This window comes from Camelina sativa, chromosome 7 (genome assembly GCF_000633955.1).
Source record: "Camelina sativa cultivar DH55 chromosome 7, Cs, whole genome shotgun sequence".
NCBI classification, from domain to species: domain Eukaryota; kingdom Viridiplantae; phylum Streptophyta; class Magnoliopsida; order Brassicales; family Brassicaceae; genus Camelina; species Camelina sativa.
In genome coordinates this window covers 31,762,409-31,783,805 of record NC_025691.1, presented here as the reverse complement: position 1 = coordinate 31,783,805, position 21,397 = coordinate 31,762,409, and the positions used below count along the sequence as shown (strand labels likewise).

The 21,397-nt window shown below is 39.1% G+C and overlaps 2 protein-coding genes, 1 long non-coding RNA gene and 2 pseudogenes across 7 annotated transcripts; 4 read left to right on the top strand and 1 right to left on the bottom strand.

Moving 5' to 3' along the window:
• On the top strand, positions 17–4,651 carry LOC104703739 (annotated as a pseudogene).
• Positions 5,053–9,134, top strand: LOC104703737 (annotated as a pseudogene).
• LOC104703740 (G-type lectin S-receptor-like serine/threonine-protein kinase At1g61480) lies at positions 9,465–12,579 on the top strand. Its single transcript, XM_010419816.2, has 7 exons — positions 9,465–10,739; positions 10,870–10,980; positions 11,066–11,232; positions 11,313–11,523; positions 11,620–11,857; positions 11,951–12,101; positions 12,179–12,579. Exons 1-7 carry the CDS (start codon positions 9,485–9,487, stop codon positions 12,470–12,472), a joined length of 2,427 nt encoding a protein of 808 aa, XP_010418118.1. The 5' UTR covers positions 9,465–9,484; the 3' UTR covers positions 12,473–12,579.
• On the bottom strand, positions 12,403–12,941 carry LOC104703741. Its single transcript, XR_754239.1, has 2 exons — positions 12,864–12,941; positions 12,403–12,780 (listed from the first exon to the last, which is right to left on the bottom strand). It is a non-coding gene; the product is annotated as an uncharacterized LOC104703741 (long non-coding RNA).
• On the top strand, positions 17,071–21,365 carry LOC104703736 (G-type lectin S-receptor-like serine/threonine-protein kinase At1g61440). 5 transcript variants are annotated; one of them, XM_010419809.2, is made up of 9 exons: positions 17,071–17,493; positions 17,601–17,661; positions 18,137–19,318; positions 19,424–19,525; positions 19,817–19,968; positions 20,044–20,254; positions 20,343–20,580; positions 20,662–20,812; positions 20,906–21,365. In XM_010419809.2, exons 1-9 carry the CDS (start codon positions 17,470–17,472, stop codon positions 21,200–21,202), a joined length of 2,418 nt encoding a protein of 805 aa, XP_010418111.1. In that variant the 5' UTR covers positions 17,071–17,469; the 3' UTR covers positions 21,203–21,365. The 5 variants fall into 5 exon arrangements, with proteins under 5 accessions (XP_010418111.1, XP_010418114.1, XP_010418115.1 ...); XM_010419812.2 differs by having other exon boundaries at positions 18,129–19,318; XM_010419813.2 differs by having other exon boundaries at positions 17,071–17,506; positions 18,216–19,318.

The following is a 21,397-nucleotide window of genomic DNA, read 5'->3' as shown; positions in this document are numbered from 1 at the left end:
TTTTTTTTTTTTTTTTTTTTTTCTTCTTCAGTTTTGTTCGTTGTGCTATAATCATCTTTAGGGTTTCTGCAAATCAAAAAGCCCTCTTTTCGATTTGTGTTTTCTTCTTTTCTTTGTCGAGGAGTTTTTAGTTTACATTCAATATCTCTGCTTTGTTTTAAAAAGGCTTAGAGTCTCGCGGTCTTTTATAATTGTCATGTGTGGTATCGGTCTCGATTTTGGGGTATTAGAGTCCAACGGCATCAGTGAAGCTCTGAACGTTTTAGTCATGCACTGCAAGTGTTCGGTAAAATGCTTGAACGAGATTTAACATAGTCGACTACAGTTTAAGAACTTGTTACTGTGAATCTAGTTAACATTTTCAAACTGTGGTGTAAGATTAAAAACAACAACTTCAGAAACCAATAAGAAAGATCTGATTGTTGGATGTTTATCATTTTTCAGGTTCTGGACTCAAAGAGGTGGCAAGGACATGGAAACTACACAATATTTCAATCGGCGTGTGATTCTTCAAGTCAGGCTAAAAATTCTCATCTTTTTGATTGGTTCAAATGTTGCTATGTGAGGTCAAATGTTGATTGGGTGAAAACTTAAGTTTGGACCTCTTCGTGGAAAATTACTCAAGTATTGAAATTTCTTTGGTATTGTTAGATATAGTTTCAGGTAGGACGAGTTTATAGATAGCAATGTCACGTTTCATTATAGGAACTTGAAAGGCTACTCTAATTGCCCCATTTGGTCTTTTGAATTAGTTCCAATAACTTTATTAAACCACTGTTTTGGCAGAGGAATTGCAGCTTTGAATCAGTCAATATTGCTGACCTTATGCTCATCTCTTGTGGTCAACATTGCTTATTTGTCCCAGAAATTCAGTTCTTACAAGTCCCTGAGTTTTGCTTGTCCTGGTTTACTTTCTCACTTTCACCTCTTAAACTAATGCTGAAAAATCTGACTGATTCATATTTTCATAGCAAAGTGTAGATGTCTATCTTTCATTGGTTCTAGGGTCAACTTAAATGGTTGATTGGGTTAAAAGGTTAGACTTCTCCGTTGAAAACTGGCAAACATAAGAATCAAATTTATTATTATTATATAGAAGGTATAAGTTAATTGTGGATGAAGTAATGGAGAATTTGGCAACAAACTGTGGTGTGGTCAACGTTTTTAGGTGCTTTATTATAGTCCTCACAAGCCCCTGACTTTGTTTTAGTGACTTACTTTCTTGTTAACTAAAGAATGCATTGTTTGTTAAATTTATCTGAAGAAGGTAGTTCTTGGAGACACATGGGGATGAAGAGGACTGTGTTCTTTGCTTGTTTACTCTTCTTTACCATCCTTTTAAGTTTTACTTATGCAGGAATAACGACAGAAAGTCCCTTGTCAGTAGGACAAACTCTCAGCTCCTCTAATGGAGTTTATGAATTGGGATTCTTCAGTCCTAATAACTCACAAAATCAGTATGTCGGAATCTGGTTCAAGGGTATCATTCCGCAGGTGGTTGTGTGGGTTGCAAATAGAGAAAAGCCTGCTACAGACTCCACAGCAAATCTCGCTATCAGCAGCAATGGAAGCCTTCTGTTATCTAATGGCAAACATGGCATTGTGTGGTCAACGGGAGAAATTTTTGCATCGAACGGCTGTCGTGCAGAGCTTAGAGACAGCGGAAATCTAGTTGTCATAGAAAATGTTTCAGGAAGAACTCTATGGGAAAGCTTTGAGCATCTTGGTGATACTATGCTCCCTTTCTCATCCCTCATGTATAATCTCGCCAGCGGTGAGAAACGGGTGTTGAGTTCTTGGAAAAGTTCCACCAACCCATCGCCTGGCGAATTTGTAGGTCAGATTACACCACAGGTGCCATCACAGTTGCTTATTATGAGAGGCTTGACACCTTACTATAGAACCGGTCCATGGGCTAAAACAAGGTTCACGGGGATACCGCTAATGGATGACACATATACAAGTCCATTCAACCTTCAGCATGATGCAAATGGGTCAGGATCCTTTACTTATGTTGATAGAAATTTCAAAACTTTCACATATAGTCTTAACATCAGAGGGATCAATGAAGAGGTTTCGGCATAATGGAACAGATTGGGAATTAAGTTATAAGGCTCCAGCCAATTCATGCGATATTTACGGTGTATGTGGACCATTTGGGTTGTGTGTTATGTCAGTACCTTTAAAGTGTGAATGCTTTAAAGGGTTTGTTCCTCATTCCATTGAGGAGTGGGAAAGAGGAAACTGGACTGGTGGTTGTGTGAGGCGTACTGAACTATATTGTCAAGGAAGCTTTACTGGAAAAGATGTAAACGTTTTTCATCCTGTTGCCAACATAAAGCTTCCAGACTTTTACGAATATGCAAGTTCTGTGGATGCAGAAGAATGCCAGCAAAGTTGCCTCCACAATTGTTCTTGTTTGGCCTTTGCTTATATCCATGGAATAGGCTGCTTATTGTGGAACCAGGATCTAATGGACGCAGTGAAATTTTCTGCAGGAGGTGAAATTCTTTCCATTCGCCTTGCACGTTCTGAACTAGGTATGGCTTAAAAGATTACACGAAAGAGCTACTTAATCAATTTTACAACTTTATCTTCAACTCCATTGATAATGTTCTATCTGGTAGCAGCATGGCTTATTCTTTATTTTTATTTTTGTTATTTCGTACCAGGTGTAAACAAGTTCAAGAAAACCATTGTTGCTAGTGTTTTGAGCTTTTCTCTTTTTGTGATTTTGGCTTCTGCTGCGTTTGGTTTCTGGAGATGCAGAGTGAAACATAATGGTACACGTTGATGATCTGTTCATCCCTCCATCGGTTTGTTGTTGTTTGTTTATTCATTTGCTTGCCGAAAAAACGATTGTGTAGTCTAATATATTAGTTACAAATTATCGACAACTAAAATAGAAAAACAGAGTTTTTCCACAATGAAACCCTACACTAAATCGATGCACTCAGTTATGTTTTTAACTTCAGCATGTGTTCTTTTTGGTAATCTTGGTTTTGGCTTGTTTCAAAGTATCTGAATATGCTTCAAAAGATGTTCAGGCTTCAGCACTAACACACGAGTTCTTGCTCAAATTTCAGCTCATATATCAAAGCATGCATGGAGGAACGATCTGACACTACAAGATGTCTCAGGTTTAGTGTACTATGACATAAATACCATTCAAAATGCCACCAATAATTTCAGTCTATCAAACAAACTCGGACAAGGTGGATTTGGTTCAGTTTACAAGGTCAGAAACCTTTAAATCGACATTTTTCTTCTCATTTCTCTATTTTCTTGAGATGACCTTTACAACTTGTTTCAGGGAAAAATGCAAGATGGGAAAGAGATCGCAGTAAAACGGCTTTCTAGCAGCTCTGGACAGGGCAAGGAGGAATTCATGAATGAAATAGTACTCATCTCAAAACTCCAACATAAAAACTTAGTCCGGGTTTTGGGATGCTGTGTCGAAGGAGAAGAGAAGCTATTAATTTATGAGTTTATGTTGAACAAAAGCCTTGATACTTTTGTCTTTGGTGGGTTACTTTTTGCAGTCTTTCTCTTTCAGTTAGCAGCTTCTTCTCTCAAGTGAATCTTCTTATCTGATTTGTTTTATACGGTATTGTTGCTTAGATACAAGGAAAAGGCTCGAGCTTGATTGGCCAAAGAGATTTGACATCATTCAGGGTATTGCTCGTGGACTTCTCTATCTCCATCGTGACTCACGCCTCAAGGTAATTCACCGAGACCTGAAGGTCAGCAACATTCTTCTGGACGAGAGAATGAACCCAAAAATATCAGATTTTGGATTGGCTCGGATGTATCAGGGAACCCAATATCAGGACAATACTCGCAGGGTTGTAGGAACTCTGTAAGAGCCTGTGTTTAATAACATGCTTGACAAGATTCATTGTCATATTTGTCAAATATTAAACTCGGTGATATAATAATATTTGGTTTTTGAACAGGGGATACATGTCTCCTGAGTATGCATGGACTGGAGTATTCTCTGAGAAATCAGACATTTATAGCTTTGGAGTTCTACTATTAGAGATCATCAGCGGGGAGAAGATCTCACGGTTCAGCTATGGCGAAGAAGGAAAAACACTTCTTGCATATGTAAGTTAATTCTTTAAGGTTTTGGTACAATTACAGAGGATTTTCAAAAGAGGTTCTTGCTCTGATACTCTTTAAGATATGAAACTAAACAACAGGCATGGGAATCTTGGTGTCAAACCAAAGGAGTTGATCTTTTGGACCAAGATGTTGCTACTTCATGTCATCCATCTGAAGTTGGAAGATGTGTCCAGATTGGGCTGCTCTGTGTTCAACACCAACCTTCAGACAGACCCAACACACTTGAGTTGCTGGCTATGCTCACCACAACATCTGTTCTTCCATCACCAAAACAACCCACATTTGCATTGCACCCCAGAGATAATGAATCCATGTCTAAGGATTTGACCACTGTCAATGACATGACCCAATCTGTGATCCTTGGGCGTTAAGAAACGATGCAATAATCAATTATTTGTTGAAGTGATCAACTTTTTATTTATTCATTATTCAATACATATTATTCTCTTTTTAACTCAAACTTACTTCAAAACATATTTTTTGTTTTTTCTTCTTCAATACAATTCTTAAATTAGTCTTATCTGTATTGATGAGAGTTTAGGTACTACTCTTTAGAGTTTGGGGACTCCCATAGTATTGGGTTTGCAAACTTTCGTCTTCAGTGTTGTTTGAGTTGGGTTTGGGGACTCCCGTAGTATTGGGTACTTTCGTCTTCAATGTTGTTTGAGTTGGGTTTGGGGACAGTAGGGTCGAACAACATAAGCCAACCTCTGAACGTTTTGGGTATGCATTGGAAGTGTTGGTTGAAATGTCTGAACGAGATTTAACATGAGACTATTCATAGTCTGCAGTTTAAGAAATTTAAACTGTGTTGACATATGATCTAAGATGTTTATCTTTCGCAGGTTCTGGACTGAAAGAGCTGGGAACGACATGGAAACTACACAATCTGAGGTCAACTGACATGTGATTAATTGGGTAACGTATTGGATTCTTTAACAGTCTGAAAATTCTCATCTTTTTGATTGATGTGGAGTATTATAGGTGCTTATCTTTGACTTGTTCTGGGCCAAAAGCTAACAGGAACATGAAAAGTACAATGTTACTATGTGAGATCAAATGTTGATTGGACATCTTCGTTGAAAGTCCACAAAGTATTGAGTTTTTTCATTTTTATTGGCTTACTTTGTTTTGTTTGTTTTCTTAGAGTCGTGTTGAAGAATCTGATTGACTCATATTCTCATCATCTGACTGATCGCAGAGTGTAGATTTGTTTTTGTGACTTAGGTTCTTGTTAACTTAAGAATAGTTTTTCTTCTTAGATTAGTCCAAAGAAGATAGTTCTTGACTTCTTGGAGACACAAAAACACATGGGGAAGAAGAGGATCATGTTCTTTGCTTGTTTGCTCGTGTTCACTAGAATTTTAAGTTTTAGCTATGCAGGGATAACCACAGAGAGTCCTTTGTCAAAAGGAAAAACTCTCAGCTCCTCTAATGGAGTTTATGAATTGGGGTTTTTCAGTCCTAATAACTCTGTGACTCAGTATGTCGGGATCTGGTTCAAAGGTATCATTCCCCGGGTGGTTGTGTGGGTGGCAAATAGAGAAAAGCCTGTTACAGACCCCACGGCATATCTTGGTATCAGCAGCAATGGAAGTCTTGTATTATCTAATGGAATAAATGGTGTTGTGTGGTGGTCTACCGGAGATATTTTTGCATCCAAAGGGTCTCGTGCAGAGCTTACAGACAGTGGGAATTTTGTTTTCATAGATAAAGTTTCGGGAAATACTCTATGGCAAAGCTTTGAGCATCTTGGTAATACTATGCTCCCTCTCTCAACCCTGACGTATAATCTCACCACCGGTGAGAAGCGGGTGTTGACTTCTTGGAAAAGTTACACTGATCCATCACCTGGAGACTTCGTGTTTCAGATTACACCGCAAGTGCCATTACAAGCGTGTAGTATGAGAGGCTCAATGCTTTATTGGAGAAGCGGTCCATGGGCTAAAACTAGGTTCAGTGGGGTACCGCAAATGGATGACACATATACAAGTCCATTCATCTTTCAGCAGGATGTAAATGGGTCAGGATCCTTTACTTATGTTGATAAAAACTTCAAACTTTTACATATAGTTTTGACATCAGAGGGATTAACGGAGATGGTTCGGCATAATGGAACAGGCTGGGAATTAATTAACGTGGCTCGTCCAGCCAATTCATGCGATATTTATGGTGCATGTGGACCATTTGTGTTGTGTGATATGTCAGTTCCTCTTAAGTGTAAATGTTTTAAAGGGTTTGTTCCTAAATTCATTGAAGAGTGGAAAAGGGGGAACTGGACTGGTGGTTGTGTGAGGCATACCGAACTAGATTGTCTAGGAAACGCTATAGGAAAATATGCAAATGTCTTCCATCCTGTTCCGAATACAAAGCCTCCAGACTTGTACAAACTTGAAAGTTCTGTGAATGCTGAAGAATGCTATCAAAGTTGCCTCCACAACTGTTCTTGCTTGGCCTTTTCTTATATCAATGGAATAGGGTGCTTAGTGTGGAACCAGGAATTAATGGACACAGCGCAATTTTCTGTAGGAGGAGAGCTTTTATTCATTCGTCTTGCACGTTCTGAACTAGGTATAGCATGGAAGATAAATTCAAAGACCTTCGTCCTTTCCAATTTCATATTCTACTTCAATGATATTGAACTTTCTGATATTTCTCAGATGGAAATAAGCGCAAGAAGACCATTGTTGCTAGCACACTGAGCCTTACCCTTTTGTGATCTTATGCTTTGCTGCATTTGGTTTCTGGAGAAGCAGAGTGGAACATAACGGTAACACATTGATGACTTTACTATTCCACGATCTCTCGTCGTTCATTTATTCATTAGATGTCTCTTCTACATTTGTTATGACTTATCGATAGATGTACTAGATTAAACCTAAAGATACTCATTTATGTTGTTTAGACCAGTATATGTGCTTTTTGGTGCATTTGTTTTGATTGCTAGATATTAAGCACTAACACGTGAATCTAACTTACATTTCAGCTCATATATCAAAGGATGCCTGGTGGAATGATCTGAAATCACAAGATGTCCCAGGTTTAGTGTTTTTTGAGATGAACACTATACAAACTGCCACCAATAGTTTCAGTCTATCAAAAAAACTTGGACATGGTGGATTTGGTTCCGTTTACAGGGTCAGAAACGATTTTACTCTCTTTGCTGTTTTCGTTTCTCTGTTTTTTTAGATGACATTTACCATTTGTTTCAGGGGAAACTGCAAGATGGAAGAGAAATTGCAGTAAAACGGCTTTCTCGCAGCTCTGGACAGGGCAAAGAGGAGTTCATGAATGAGATAGTACTCATCTCAAAACTTCAAAACAGAAACTTAGTCCGGGTTTTGGGGTGCTGCGTCGAAGGAGAAGAGAAGCTATTGATTTATGAGTATATGGTTAACAAAAGCCTCGATACTTTTGTGTTTGGTTAGTCCCTTCTTACATTCTTCCTTTACCATCAACAACTTTTATTTATTTATGTGGAACTGTTTGTCTGATAGTTTTTCTTAGATTCAAGAAAAAGACTTGAGATTGATTGGCCAAAAAGATTTGATATCATTCAAGGTATTGCACGTGGACTTCTCTATCTCCACCGTGACTCACGCCTCAGAGTTATTCACCGAGACCTGAAGGTCAGTAACATTCTTCTGGACGAGAAAATGAACCCGAAAATATCAGATTTTGGATTGGCTCGGATGTACCAGGGAACCCAATATCAGGATAACACTCGCAGGGTTGTAGGAACTCTGTAAGAACCATTCTTCGAAAACATATATGCCTAACAAGATTCATAATCATGATAGTCATACATAAACTATTTGATGTTAGAACAGAGGATATATGGCTCCTGAGTATGCATGGGCTGGGATGTTCTCTGAGAAATCAGACATCTACAGCTTCGGAGTTCTACTTTTAGAAATCATCAGCGGAGAGAAGATCTCAAGGTTCAGCTATGGCAAAGAAGGAAATACACTTCTGGCATATGTAAGTACGACTTTATGTCTTTATGCACTTGCAGAGGTTTGTTACTAACGATAAGAAACTAAACAAACAGGCATGGGAATCTTGGTGTGAAACCCGAGGAGTCAATCTTTTGGACCAAGTTCTTGCTGGTTCTTGTCACCCATCTGAAGTTGGAAGGTGTGTCCAGATTGGTTTGCTTTGTATTCAACACCAACCTGCAGACAGACCAAATACACTTGAGCTGCTGTCTATGCTCACCACATCATCAGATCTTCCATCACCAAAACAACCCACATTTGTAGTGCACACGAGAAATGAAGAAGAATCCATGTCTAAGGATTTTATAACGGTCAATGAGATGACAGAGTCTGTGATCCAAGGACGTTGAGCAACAATGCGTACTGGAAACAGTAAGGTCGAACCCGCGATCCACGCCGCTATCGCCGCAATTGTATTCAGTCTTTTATACTCCACCAGCTTATCTAGGGATAACCTGCGCTACACGCTTGAGTAATTTTAGTTTTGTTATTTAAGAGGGTGATGTTTTATGGAAGTTTGTATATTATTGTATCACTAGTTTTATTTTTTATCTTTCTTTTGAAGTCACATATTTTGATTTTTTTTGGTCGTCATTTGCAAATCGTATTACAGGTATAAATGTTTTGAACTTTTGGTTAGTATGTGCAATCAAATCTTTAACCAGAAAATGAATTGAATGAAAGCGTTTGTTTTCTTAAGGACGCAATGAGAATCATGCGCAGAAAGTGTTCGGTAAAATGCCTGAACGAGGTGTTAGGTTTCCAGAGCTGCTCAGATCAACTGGGTGTCTGCAATATCAGATAAAGCAGCGGATTATGCACATAGAAAGTGGGTGTGTAGATCATCAGTTTCTATTACGTTATAATGAAACCAATCACAGCTCTAGTCCTAGTTCAAGAATGCTGTTTCTGGTACCATTAAGAAAGATCTGATTACTGAACGTTTATGTATCTTTCACAGGTTCTGGAGCTGGGCAAGGACACGTTAACAACACATCATTTTAAGCACAGGTCAAGCTGAAAAAATCTCATCTTTTGTATTGATGCAGAATATAGATGCCTACCTTTGACTGGTTCTTGGTGAAAATGACAATTCTTTTAAGTGTTAAATATTCAACGTTGGTATGTGAGGCCTAGAAAAAAGTTTGGACTTTTATTTTTCGTTTTTGTCAACAAGAAGGTTTGACTTCTACGTGAAAAGTCTCGAAATTTGTTATGTATACCTAACTTTTCTGGAACATCAATGCAGTCTGGTCAACATTGTCTATAGGTTGCTTGAGAATAGTTTAACAAGTCTCTTGTTCACATGTTCGTTCCTTAAATTGATTGCAAGAACATATTTCTTGTGGATACAAACACATATGGGGGCTAAGAAGATCATGTTCTTTGTTTTTTTGCTCTTGTTTATAACCTTTTTAAGTTTTAGCTATGCAGAGATAACCAAAGAGCGTCCTTTGTCAATAGGACAAACTCTCAGCTCCCGTAATGGAGTCTATGAATTGGGGTTCTTCAGTCCTAATAACTCTCAGAATCAGTATGTTGGCATCTGGTTCAAGGGCATCATTCCTCAGGTGGTTGTGTGGGTGGCTAATAGAGAAAAACCTGTTACAGACTCCACTGCAAGTCTCTCTGTCAGCAGCAATGGAAGTCTTCTGTTACTTAGCGGCAAACATGGCGTTGTGTGGTCCATAGGAGAAATCTCTGCAACTAATGGGTCTCGTGCAGAGCTTACAGACAACGGAAATCTAGTTGTCATAGACAATGTTTCGGGAAGAACTCTATGGGAAAGCTTTAAGAATCTTGGTGATACTATGCTCCCTTTCTCAACCTTGATGTATAATCTCACCACAGGTGAGAAACGGGCATTAACTTCTTGGAAAAGTGAAAACGATCCTTCGCCTGGTGAATTTGTGGTTCAGATTACAACGCAAGTACCATCACAGGTGTTTATTATGAGAGGCTCAAATCCTTATTGGAGAAGCGGTCCATGGGCTAAAACAAGGTTCACCGGTATACCGCTAATGGATAATTCATATACAAGTCCATTCGCCGTTCAGCAGGATACAAACGGGTCTGCATCCTTCACTTATTTAGAAACAAACTCCACACGTTCACGAATCATGATAACACCAGAGGGCTTATTGAAGATTTATCAGCAGAGTGAGAGTGACTGGGAATTAGATTTTGAGGCTCCCGACGATCATTGTGAAAGGTACGGTGTGTGTGGACCTTTTGGTTTTTGTGTTGAGTCAGTACCTCCAAAGTGTAAATGCTTCAAAGGGTTTGTACCAAAATCCTCTGAGGAGTGGAAAAGAGGAAATTGGACTAATGGTTGTAAGAGGCGTACCGAACTACATTGTCAAGCAAACTCTACTGCAAAGGACGCAAACGGTTTCCATACTGTTCCCAACATAAAGCTTCCAGACTCGTATGAATTTGAAACTTTTTTGGACGCTGAAGAATGCCACCAAAGTTGCCTCCACAATTGTTCTTGCTTGGCTTTTGCTTATATCAATGGAATAGGGTGCTTATTGTGGAACCAAGACCTAATAGACACTGTGCAGTTATCTCCAGGAGGAGAAATTATTTCCATTCGTCTTGCACGTTCTGAACTAGGTATGGCTTAAAATATAACAGGAAAGAGCTACTCCATCATTTACAGCTCGATCTTCCACTCCAATGATAGTGTTCTCTTAAGTAGCAGCATGGCGTAATGTTTATTTGTCTTTCGTCTTATTAATCTCAGATGGAAATGAGCGTGACAAGATCATTACTGCTAGTATTGTGAGCCTTTCTCTTTTTGTTATAATGGCTTCTGCTGCATTTGGTTTCTGGAGATACAGAGTAAAACAAAATGGTAACGTATAGATGACTCTGCTATCTCTATATTGATCTCTTGTTGTTTATTTACAGTATTCATTTTCTTGATACTCTTGTTTCAGCTAATATATTAAAGGATGGTGCTTCCCAAGATACATGGAGGAATGATCTGAAACCACAAGATGTCCCAGGTTTAAATTTCTTTGAGATATATACCATTCAAACTGCCACCAATAATTTCAGTCTCACAAATAAACTCGGACAAGGTGGATTTGGCCCAGTTTATAAGGTCAGAGAATTTTTAACCTTTTTGCCCTTTTCTATATTTTTCTTATGCTCTCCTGATGACCTTTCTGCAATCTGTTTCAGGGAAAACTGCAAGATGGAAGAGAAATTGCAGTGAAACGCCTTTCTAGCAGCTCGGGGCAGGGGAAAGAGGAGTTCATGAATGAAATAGTACTCATCTCAAAACTACAACATAAAAACTTAGTTCGGATTTTGGGATGTTGCATTGAAGGAGAAGAGAAGCTGTTGATTTATGAGTTCATGTTGAACAAAAGCCTAGATACTTTTCTCTTTGGTGAGTCCTTTCTTGTCTTATTCCTTACTGTCAGCAGCTTTTTTCTCTACATGGAACTGTCTGATATGATTGTTTTTACGCTGTATTGTTGCTTAGATTCAAGAAAAAAGCTTGAGATTGACTGGCCAAAGAGATATGAAATCATTCAAGGTATTGCTCGTGGAATTCACTATCTCCATCGTGACTCACACCTCAAGGTAATTCACCGAGATCTGAAGGTTAGCAATATACTTCTGGACGAGAAGATGAATCCAAAGATATCAGATTTTGGATTGGCTCGGATGTATCAGGGAACTGAATATCAGGACAATACTCGCAGGGTTGTAGGAACTCTGTAAGACTCTCTATTTTCAGAAACATGATTAATCAGGATTCATAGCCGTAATCTTGTATTAATCTTGGTTGAAACTATTTGATGTTTGCATAGAGGATATATGGCTCCTGAGTATGCATGGACTGGGATGTTCTCTGAGAAATCTGACATCTACAGCTTCGGAGTTCTGCTATTAGAAATCATCAGCGGAGAGAAGATCTCAAGATTCAGCTATGGTGAAGAAGGAAAAAATCTTATTGCATATGTAAGTTAGACTTAAAGTTTTCACACACTTGCGGTTTCTTGCTTTTGTATTCTTAAAGATCTGAAACTGAACAACAGGCGTGGGAATCTTGGTGTGAAACTGGAGGAGTTGATCTTCTTGATCAAGCACTTGCTGATTCATGTCACCCGGTAGAAGTTGAGAGATGTGTTCAGATAGGCTTACTCTGTGTCCAACACCAAACTGCAGATAGACCCAACACACTTGAGTTGCTGTCTATGCTCACCACAACATCAGATCTTCCACCACCAAAACAACCCACATTTGTAGTGAACACAATGGATGAAGAGTCACCGTCTAAGAGGTTGATCACTGTCAATGAGATAACACAGTCTGAGATCCTAGGGCGGTGAGAAATCAAGTTTTGAAATGTTGATGACTTCACCTTACATGCTTTTTTTTTTTGTAAAAGACTATTTCATTAAGTAAATAGAGAAAATTACTATGGCTAACACTTTCATCATTCCAGAAACACTAATCAGACAAAAGATTCCTCATTTCATCTTCCATGTAAGCCAAAATCGAGTTCTTCACATCCAAGTTCTTCTCCTCCAACATCCGAACTTCGTTTTCTAGAAACTCCTTCTCTGACACTAAACTCCTTAAGTCACCGTCTTCAATATCACTCTGGAATCCAAAACACATCTTCACAAACCCTTCCCTGTTGTACCAAAAACTCCCATATCAATTCTTATTAAATCTAAATATTTAGACATAATCAAGAACAATGCAATCAATGTTCACCGTTTCTCTGTTAGCCTTGTAATCAGCTCACTGTGTTCATTCCTCAGGCGACAAATCTCATCCTCCAATAGCTTCACCAAAGTGTAAATGCTTCAAAGGTTTCGTTCCTAAATCCATTGAGGAGTGGAAAAGAGGAAACTGGACTAGCCTTCCCTGTTGTACCAAAAACTCCCATATCAACCTCCAAAGTGTAAATGCTTCAAAGGTTTCGTTCCTAAATCCATTGAGGAGTGGAAAAGAGGAAACTGGACTAGCCTTCCCTGTTGTACCAAAAACTCCCATATCAACCTCCAAAGTGTAAATGCTTCAAAGGTTTCGTTCCTAAATCCATTGAGGAGTGGAAAAGAGGAAACTGGACTAGCCTTCCCTGTTGTACCAAAAACTCCCATATCAACCTCCAAAGTGTAAATGCTTCAAAGGTTTCGTTCCTAAATCCATTGAGGAGTGGAAAAGAGGAAACTGGACTAGCCTTCCCTGTTGTACCAAAAACTCCCATATCAACCTCCAAAGTGTAAATGCTTCAAAGGTTTCGTTCCTAAATCCATTGAGGAGTGGAAAAGAGGAAACTGGACTAGCCTTCCCTGTTGTACCAAAAACTCCCATATCAACCTCCAAAGTGTAAATGCTTCAAAGGTTTCGTTCCTAAATCCATTGAGGAGTGGAAAAGAGGAAACTGGACTAGCCTTCCCTGTTGTACCAAAAACTCCCATATCAACCTCCAAAGTGTAAATGCTTCAAAGGTTTCGTTCCTAAATCCATTGAGGAGTGGAAAAGAGGAAACTGGACTAGCCTTCCCTGTTGTACCAAAAACTCCCATATCAACCTCCAAAGTGTAAATGCTTCAAAGGTTTCGTTCCTAAATCCATTGAGGAGTGGAAAAGAGGAAACTGGACTAGCCTTCCCTGTTGTACCAAAAACTCCCATATCAACCTCCAAAGTGTAAATGCTTCAAAGGTTTCGTTCCTAAATCCATTGAGGAGTGGAAAAGAGGAAACTGGACTAGCCTTCCCTGTTGTACCAAAAACTCCCATATCAACCTCCAAAGTGTAAATGCTTCAAAGGTTTCGTTCCTAAATCCATTGAGGAGTGGAAAAGAGGAAACTGGACTAGCCTTCCCTGTTGTACCAAAAACTCCCATATCAACCTCCAAAGTGTAAATGCTTCAAAGGTTTCGTTCCTAAATCCATTGAGGAGTGGAAAAGAGGAAACTGGACTAGCCTTCCCTGTTGTACCAAAAACTCCCATATCAACCTCCAAAGTGTAAATGCTTCAAAGGTTTCGTTCCTAAATCCATTGAGGAGTGGAAAAGAGGAAACTGGACTAGCCTTCCCTGTTGTACCAAAAACTCCCATATCAACCTCCAAAGTGTAAATGCTTCAAAGGTTTCGTTCCTAAATCCATTGAGGAGTGGAAAAGAGGAAACTGGACTAGCCTTCCCTGTTGTACCAAAAACTCCCATATCAACCTCCAAAGTGTAAATGCTTCAAAGGTTTCGTTCCTAAATCCATTGAGGAGTGGAAAAGAGGAAACTGGACTAGCCTTCCCTGTTGTACCAAAAACTCCCATATCAACCTCCAAAGTGTAAATGCTTCAAAGGTTTCGTTCCTAAATCCATTGAGGAGTGGAAAAGAGGAAACTGGACTAGCCTTCCCTGTTGTACCAAAAACTCCCATATCAACCTCCAAAGTGTAAATGCTTCAAAGGTTTCGTTCCTAAATCCATTGAGGAGTGGAAAAGAGGAAACTGGACTAGCCTTCCCTGTTGTACCAAAAACTCCCATATCAACCTCCAAAGTGTAAATGCTTCAAAGGTTTCGTTCCTAAATCCATTGAGGAGTGGAAAAGAGGAAACTGGACTAGCCTTCCCTGTTGTACCAAAAACTCCCATATCAACCTCCAAAGTGTAAATGCTTCAAAGGTTTCGTTCCTAAATCCATTGAGGAGTGGAAAAGAGGAAACTGGACTAGCCTTCCCTGTTGTACCAAAAACTCCCATATCAACCTCCAAAGTGTAAATGCTTCAAAGGTTTCGTTCCTAAATCCATTGAGGAGTGGAAAAGAGGAAACTGGACTAGCCTTCCCTGTTGTACCAAAAACTCCCATATCAACCTCCAAAGTGTAAATGCTTCAAAGGTTTCGTTCCTAAATCCATTGAGGAGTGGAAAAGAGGAAACTGGACTAGCCTTCCCTGTTGTACCAAAAACTCCCATATCAACCTCCAAAGTGTAAATGCTTCAAAGGTTTCGTTCCTAAATCCATTGAGGAGTGGAAAAGAGGAAACTGGACTAGCCTTCCCTGTTGTACCAAAAACTCCCATATCAACCTCCAAAGTGTAAATGCTTCAAAGGTTTCGTTCCTAAATCCATTGAGGAGTGGAAAAGAGGAAACTGGACTAGCCTTCCCTGTTGTACCAAAAACTCCCATATCAACCTCCAAAGTGTAAATGCTTCAAAGGTTTCGTTCCTAAATCCATTGAGGAGTGGAAAAGAGGAAACTGGACTAGCCTTCCCTGTTGTACCAAAAACTCCCATATCAACCTCCAAAGTGTAAATGCTTCAAAGGTTTCGTTCCTAAATCCATTGAGGAGTGGAAAAGAGGAAACTGGACTAGCCTTCCCTGTTGTACCAAAAACTCCCATATCAACCTCCAAAGTGTAAATGCTTCAAAGGTTTCGTTCCTAAATCCATTGAGGAGTGGAAAAGAGGAAACTGGACTAGCCTTCCCTGTTGTACCAAAAACTCCCATATCAACCTCCAAAGTGTAAATGCTTCAAAGGTTTCGTTCCTAAATCCATTGAGGAGTGGAAAAGAGGAAACTGGACTAGCCTTCCCTGTTGTACCAAAAACTCCCATATCAACCTCCAAAGTGTAAATGCTTCAAAGGTTTCGTTCCTAAATCCATTGAGGAGTGGAAAAGAGGAAACTGGACTAGTGGTTGTGTGAGGCGTACCGAACTATATTGTCTTGCAAACTCTACTGGCAAAGATGCAAACGTCTTCCTTACTGTTCCCAACGTAAAGCCTCCTGACTTTTACGAATATGCAAATTCCGTGGATGCTGAAGAATGTCACCAAAACTGCCTCCACAATTGTTCTTGCGTGGCCTTCGCGAACATTCCTGGAATAGGGTGCTTAATGTGGAGCAAGGACCTAATGGACACAGTGCAATTTTCTGCAGGAGGAGAAGTTCTTTCCATTCGTCTTGCACATTCTGAGCTAGGTATGGCTTATAGGATATTTCAAAGATGCAATTATATCCTTCTACTTCACTGATATTGATATTTTCGATAGAACTCATTGTTTAATTCTTGTCCTAAATTCGCAGATGTAAATAACAGCAAGAAGTCCATTGTTGCTATTACAGTGAGCCTAACCCTTTTTGTGATCTTGTGCTTTGCTGCATTTGGTTTTTGGAGATTCAGAGCAGGTAACACATTGATGGCTTTACTATGAACAATCACTTATTGCTCACAATCACTTATTGCTCACAATCACTTATTGCTCATCTATTCATTTGGTTGTCAAGAAAATTGTAGGCTCTTTTAGATTTGTTACGAATTATTGTTACATAAAAAGGTCTAGTTTCCACTACATCAAACCTACACTAAATTGACAGACTCATTCATATATGCTCTTTTTGTTACATTGGTTTCCGCTTGTTTTAAAAGTTCTTAATATGCTCAGTTGGTACTGACACAAATTCTTACCCAAATTTCAGCTCATATATCAAAGGATGCATGGAGAAATGATCTGAAANCATCTCAGAACAAGCTCCGATCTGTGATTCGATCTCTCTCGTCACCTCAATGTTTGCTTCGATCTCCTGATTGACCTGTTTCATTCGATCACAGCTCAAATTAAGCTAAAAGACGAGAAAACAAACCAGTGAAGAAGAAGAAGAAGATGAAGGGGAAGAGTGAAACCTGATCAAGCATGTCCTTGAAAATGGAGATCTGACATAGAATCGCACCTGAATCCTCCATCTCCTCTCTCGCTCTCACCTCTCTTGCTTCCCCTTCTTTTCAAAATTCAAAATCAAAGTCAGTTAAAGAGAGTTTGGGGAATAATATCTTACTGGATCTTTTGGGCTTTAAACTAAAATCGGCCCAGTGAGACCCAGATATAGTCGGTGTTGGAAAATAGCCAATGTGTAGATTGAGGGGCATTCCAACGATATTTAAGTGGAGCTGCGAACGTTCAGATTCAGATTCAGATTCTCAGATAAGATTTTACCGAATACGAACCGATTCAGATTCAGATTCAATTTGGTTCGGTTTGAACTTTCCGGTTCAAATGTTTATTTTTTTTGGTCAACTCCGGTTCAGATTCTAGTCTTGTAGAATTTGACTTGAAGTAGTCTTGTCTCTATGGTGAGTCACTGGCACACCAATGTTGACTGTTGAATTTTTCGGTTATTTTGTACAGTCAAAAACAGTTGAACTCAGATGTCTGGACTCTGGAGTTGCAAATTGGCCATATATGTAGATCGGGGCATCAGGATCCAGTGGTATTACCGGAGCTCTGAACGTTTTGATTATGCATTGCAACTGTTCGATGAAATGCCTCAATGAGATTTATAATAGCTTCCAGTGTTCAACAAAGCTGTTCCGATGAATCTACAAGTAACATTTAATGTGTGTTTTAAGGGTAAAAAAACAATTCTTTAAGAAGCCAACAAGAAAATATATCATATCCTCGTCATCTGATTTGATGCAAGGGTGTTGATGTTTATCATTTGCAGATTCTGGATACTAAAGAGCTAGCTAGCAAGACATGGGGAAAACGCGAAAATTCAATCTGTGGTCAGTCAATCAAAGCGTTCAGACTTGTGAAATTTTTTATTTTTTCGAAATTGGTGCATACCCTGTAGGTGCCAATCTAACACTGGTTCTTTACCCAATGAGCTAATAAGGACATGAACATGACTATGTTTGCGTATTTGAATGGGTATAAAGTTGGACTTTGTTTATTGAAATTACGTAACCATTTGACAAATTAGTATTGTAAAATTTTGGAACATAAAGTGCGGTTGATTTGAGTCATCATTGTTTATAGTTGCGGTTGATTTGAGTCATCATTGATAACAGTTTCCACAAGTCCCTGAGTTTTTTTCTATTTTTTGTTTCTTGACTTTCCTGCTCTTGTTGTATGTTTGCTTCTTAATCTAATTTGAAGAAGATAAGTTATTGGATAGAAACAAATACATGGGGAAGAAGAGGATCTTGTTCTTTGCTTATTCGCTCTTATTTGCTATCTTTGTAAGTTTTAGCTTTGCAGAGATAACGGAAGAGAGTCCTTTGTCAATAGGAAAAACTCTTAGCTCCTCTAATGGTGTTTATGAATTGGGGTTCTTCAGTTTTAATAACTCCCAAAACCAGTATGTTGGAATCTGGTTCAAGGGTATCATTCCTCAGGTGGTTGTGTGGGTGGCAAATAGAGAGAAGCCTGTTACAGACCCCACAGCAAATCTCTGTATCAGCAGCAACGGAACTCTTCTGTTATCTGATGGAAAAAATGGCGTTATGTGGTCTACCGGAGATGTTTTTGCATCCAAAGGGTCTCGTGCAGAGCTTACAGACAGTGGGAATTTTGTTTTCATAGATAAAGTTTCGGGAAATACTCTATGGCAAAGCTTTGAGCATCTTGGTAATACTCTGCTACCTACGTCAACTATGATGTATAATCTCGTCACTGGTGAGAAGCGAGGGTTGACTTCTTGGAAAAATTCCACTGATCCATCGTCTGGTGACTTTTTGGTTAAGATTACACCGCAAGTGCCATCACAGGGGTTTGTTATGAGAGGCTCTGCCCCTTATTATAGAACCGGTCCATGGGCTAAAACAAGGTTCACCGGGTTACCGCAAATGGATGATTCATACACAAGTCCATTCAGCATACACCAGGATGTAAATGGGTCAGGGTACTTTTTATATTTTGATAGATACTACAAACTTTCACGTATACTGTTAACATCAGAAGGATCAATGAAGGTGTTACGGCATAATGGAATGGACTGGGAATCAAGCTATGAGGGTCCAGTTAACTCATGTGATATTTACGGTGCGTGTGGACCTTTTGGGTTATGTGTTGTATCAGTACCTCCAAAGTGTAAATGCTTCAAAGGTTTCGTTCCTAAATCCATTGAGGAGTGGAAAAGAGGAAACTGGACTAGTGGTTGTGTGAGGCGTACCGAACTATATTGTCTTGCAAACTCTACTGGCAAAGATGCAAACGTCTTCCTTACTGTTCCCAACGTAAAGCCTCCTGACTTTTACGAATATGCAAATTCCGTGGATGCTGAAGAATGTCACCAAAACTGCCTCCACAATTGTTCTTGCGTGGCCTTCGCGAACATTCCTGGAATAGGGTGCTTAATGTGGAGCAAGGACCTAATGGACACAGTGCAATTTTCTGCAGGAGGAGAAGTTCTTTCCATTCGTCTTGCACATTCTGAGCTAGGTATGGCTTATAGGATATTTCAAAGATGCAATTATATCCTTCTACTTCACTGATATTGATATTTTCGATAGAACTCATTGTTTAATTCTTGTCCTAAATTCGCAGATGTAAATAACAGCAAGAAGTCCATTGTTGCTATTACAGTGAGCCTAACCCTTTTTGTGATCTTGTGCTTTGCTGCATTTGGTTTTTGGAGATTCAGAGCAGGTAACACATTGATGGCTTTACTATGAACAATCACTTATTGCTCACAATCACTTATTGCTCACAATCACTTATTGCTCATCTATTCATTTGGTTGTCAAGAAAATTGTAGGCTCTTTTAGATTTGTTACGAATTATTGTTACATAAAAAGGTCTAGTTTCCACTACATCAAACCTACACTAAATTGACAGACTCATTCATATATGCTCTTTTTGTTACATTGGTTTCCGCTTGTTTTAAAAGTTCTTAATATGCTCAGTTGGTACTGACACAAATTCTTACCCAAATTTCAGCTCATATATCAAAGGATGCATGGAGAAATGATCTGAAAACACAAGACGTCCCAGGTTTAGAATTTTTTGAGATGAATACCATACAAACTGCTACAGATAGTTTCAGTCTATCAAACAAACTTGGATATGGTGGATTTGGTTCCGTTTACAAGGTGAGAAATGTTTTATACTCTTTGCTCTTTTTCTATTCTGTCTTTTCTTGAGATGACATTTGTAACTTACCTCAGGGAAAACTGCCAGATGGAAGAGAAATTGCGGTGAAACGCCTTTCTAGCAGCTCTGAGCAAGGCAAACAGGAGTTCATGAATGAAATAGTACTGATATCAAAACTCCAACACAGAAACTTAGTCCGGGTTTTGGGATGCTGTGTCGAAGGAAAAGAGAAGCTATTGATTTATGAGTATATGGTGAACAAAAGCCTAGATACTTTTGTCTTTGGTCAGTCACATCATACCACTTTTGTCTAGCTTACTCTCTCTATGTTGAACTGCTTACCGTATAGTTTTTACATGATATTGTCGCTTAGATTCAAGAAAAAGGCTCGAGTTAGATTGGCCAAAGAGATTTGATATCATTCAAGGTATTGCGCGTGGACTTCTCTATCTCCACCGTGACTCACGCCTCAGAGTAATTCACCGAGACCTGAAGGTCAGCAACATTCTTCTGGACGAGAAAATGAACCCGAAGATATCAGATTTTGGATTGGCTCGGATGTTTCAGGGAACCCAATATCAGGACAAAACTCGCAGGGTTGTCGGAACTCTGTAAGTACCATTCTTTGGTTACATATTAAACTAGATTGATAACCATATATTAAAGTGGGTGAACTATTTGGTTTTAAACAGAGGATATATGGCTCCTGAGTATGCATGGACTGGAGTATTCTCTGAGAAATCAGACATCTACAGCTTCGGAGTTCTACTGTTAGAAATCATCAGCGGAGAGAAGATCTCGAGGTTCAGCTATGGCCAGGAAGGAAAAGCACTTCTTGCATATGTAAGTCAGAGACTTTATGTTTTCATGCACTTGCAGAGGTTGCAAAAGGTTTTGTTGCTCTTGTATTCTTAAGATCTTATTAAACGAACACAGGTATGGGAATCTTGGTGTGAAACCCGTGGAGTTAATCTTTTGGACCAAGCTCTTGCTGATTCTTATCACCCATCTGAAGTTGGAAGGTGTGTCCAGATTGGTTTGCTTTGTGTTCAACACAAACCTGCAGACAGACCAAACACACTTGAGTTGCTGTCTATGCTCACCACAACATCAGATCTTCCTCTGCCTAAACAACCCACATTTGCAGTGCACACTAGAGATGAAGAATCACCGTCTAATGATTCGATGATCACTGTCAATGAGGTGACAGAGTCTGTGATCCAAGGACGTTGAGCTACAATATGTGATGGAAACTGTAAATTTGTGATTAATTCTCTAATGTTGTTGATAATTTCAACTTACACTATTTTCTTATATTATTTCATTATGTAAAAAGAGAAAATTACATCCATAATTATTTATATACACATTATATGCAAAAAGGCATGTTCAAAGAGTTGGTAATTTCCTAACCGAACTGTTCAGTGA

What these genes read in the sequence shown, in the direction of transcription:
- LOC104703740 (XM_010419816.2), top strand. Translation starts at nt 9,485, where the DNA reads ATGGGGGCTAAGAAGATCATGTTCTTTGTTTTTTTGCTCTTGTTTATA. An exon ending in TCTTGCACGTTCTGAACTAG is followed by an intron (nt 10,740 to 10,869) that starts GTATGGCTTAAA and finishes TATTAATCTCAG; the next exon opens with ATGGAAATGAGCGTGACAAG. An exon ending in ATACAGAGTAAAACAAAATG is followed by an intron (nt 10,981 to 11,065) that starts GTAACGTATAGA and finishes CTCTTGTTTCAG; the next exon opens with CTAATATATTAAAGGATGGT.
- LOC104703736 (XM_010419809.2), top strand. Translation starts at nt 17,470, where the DNA reads ATGAATCTACAAGTAACATTTAAT. An exon ending in TTTTTGGAGATTCAGAGCAG is followed by an intron (nt 19,526 to 19,816) that starts GTAACACATTGA and finishes CCCAAATTTCAG; the next exon opens with CTCATATATCAAAGGATGCA. An exon ending in CGCAGGGTTGTCGGAACTCT is followed by an intron (nt 20,581 to 20,661) that starts GTAAGTACCATT and finishes GGTTTTAAACAG; the next exon opens with AGGATATATGGCTCCTGAGT.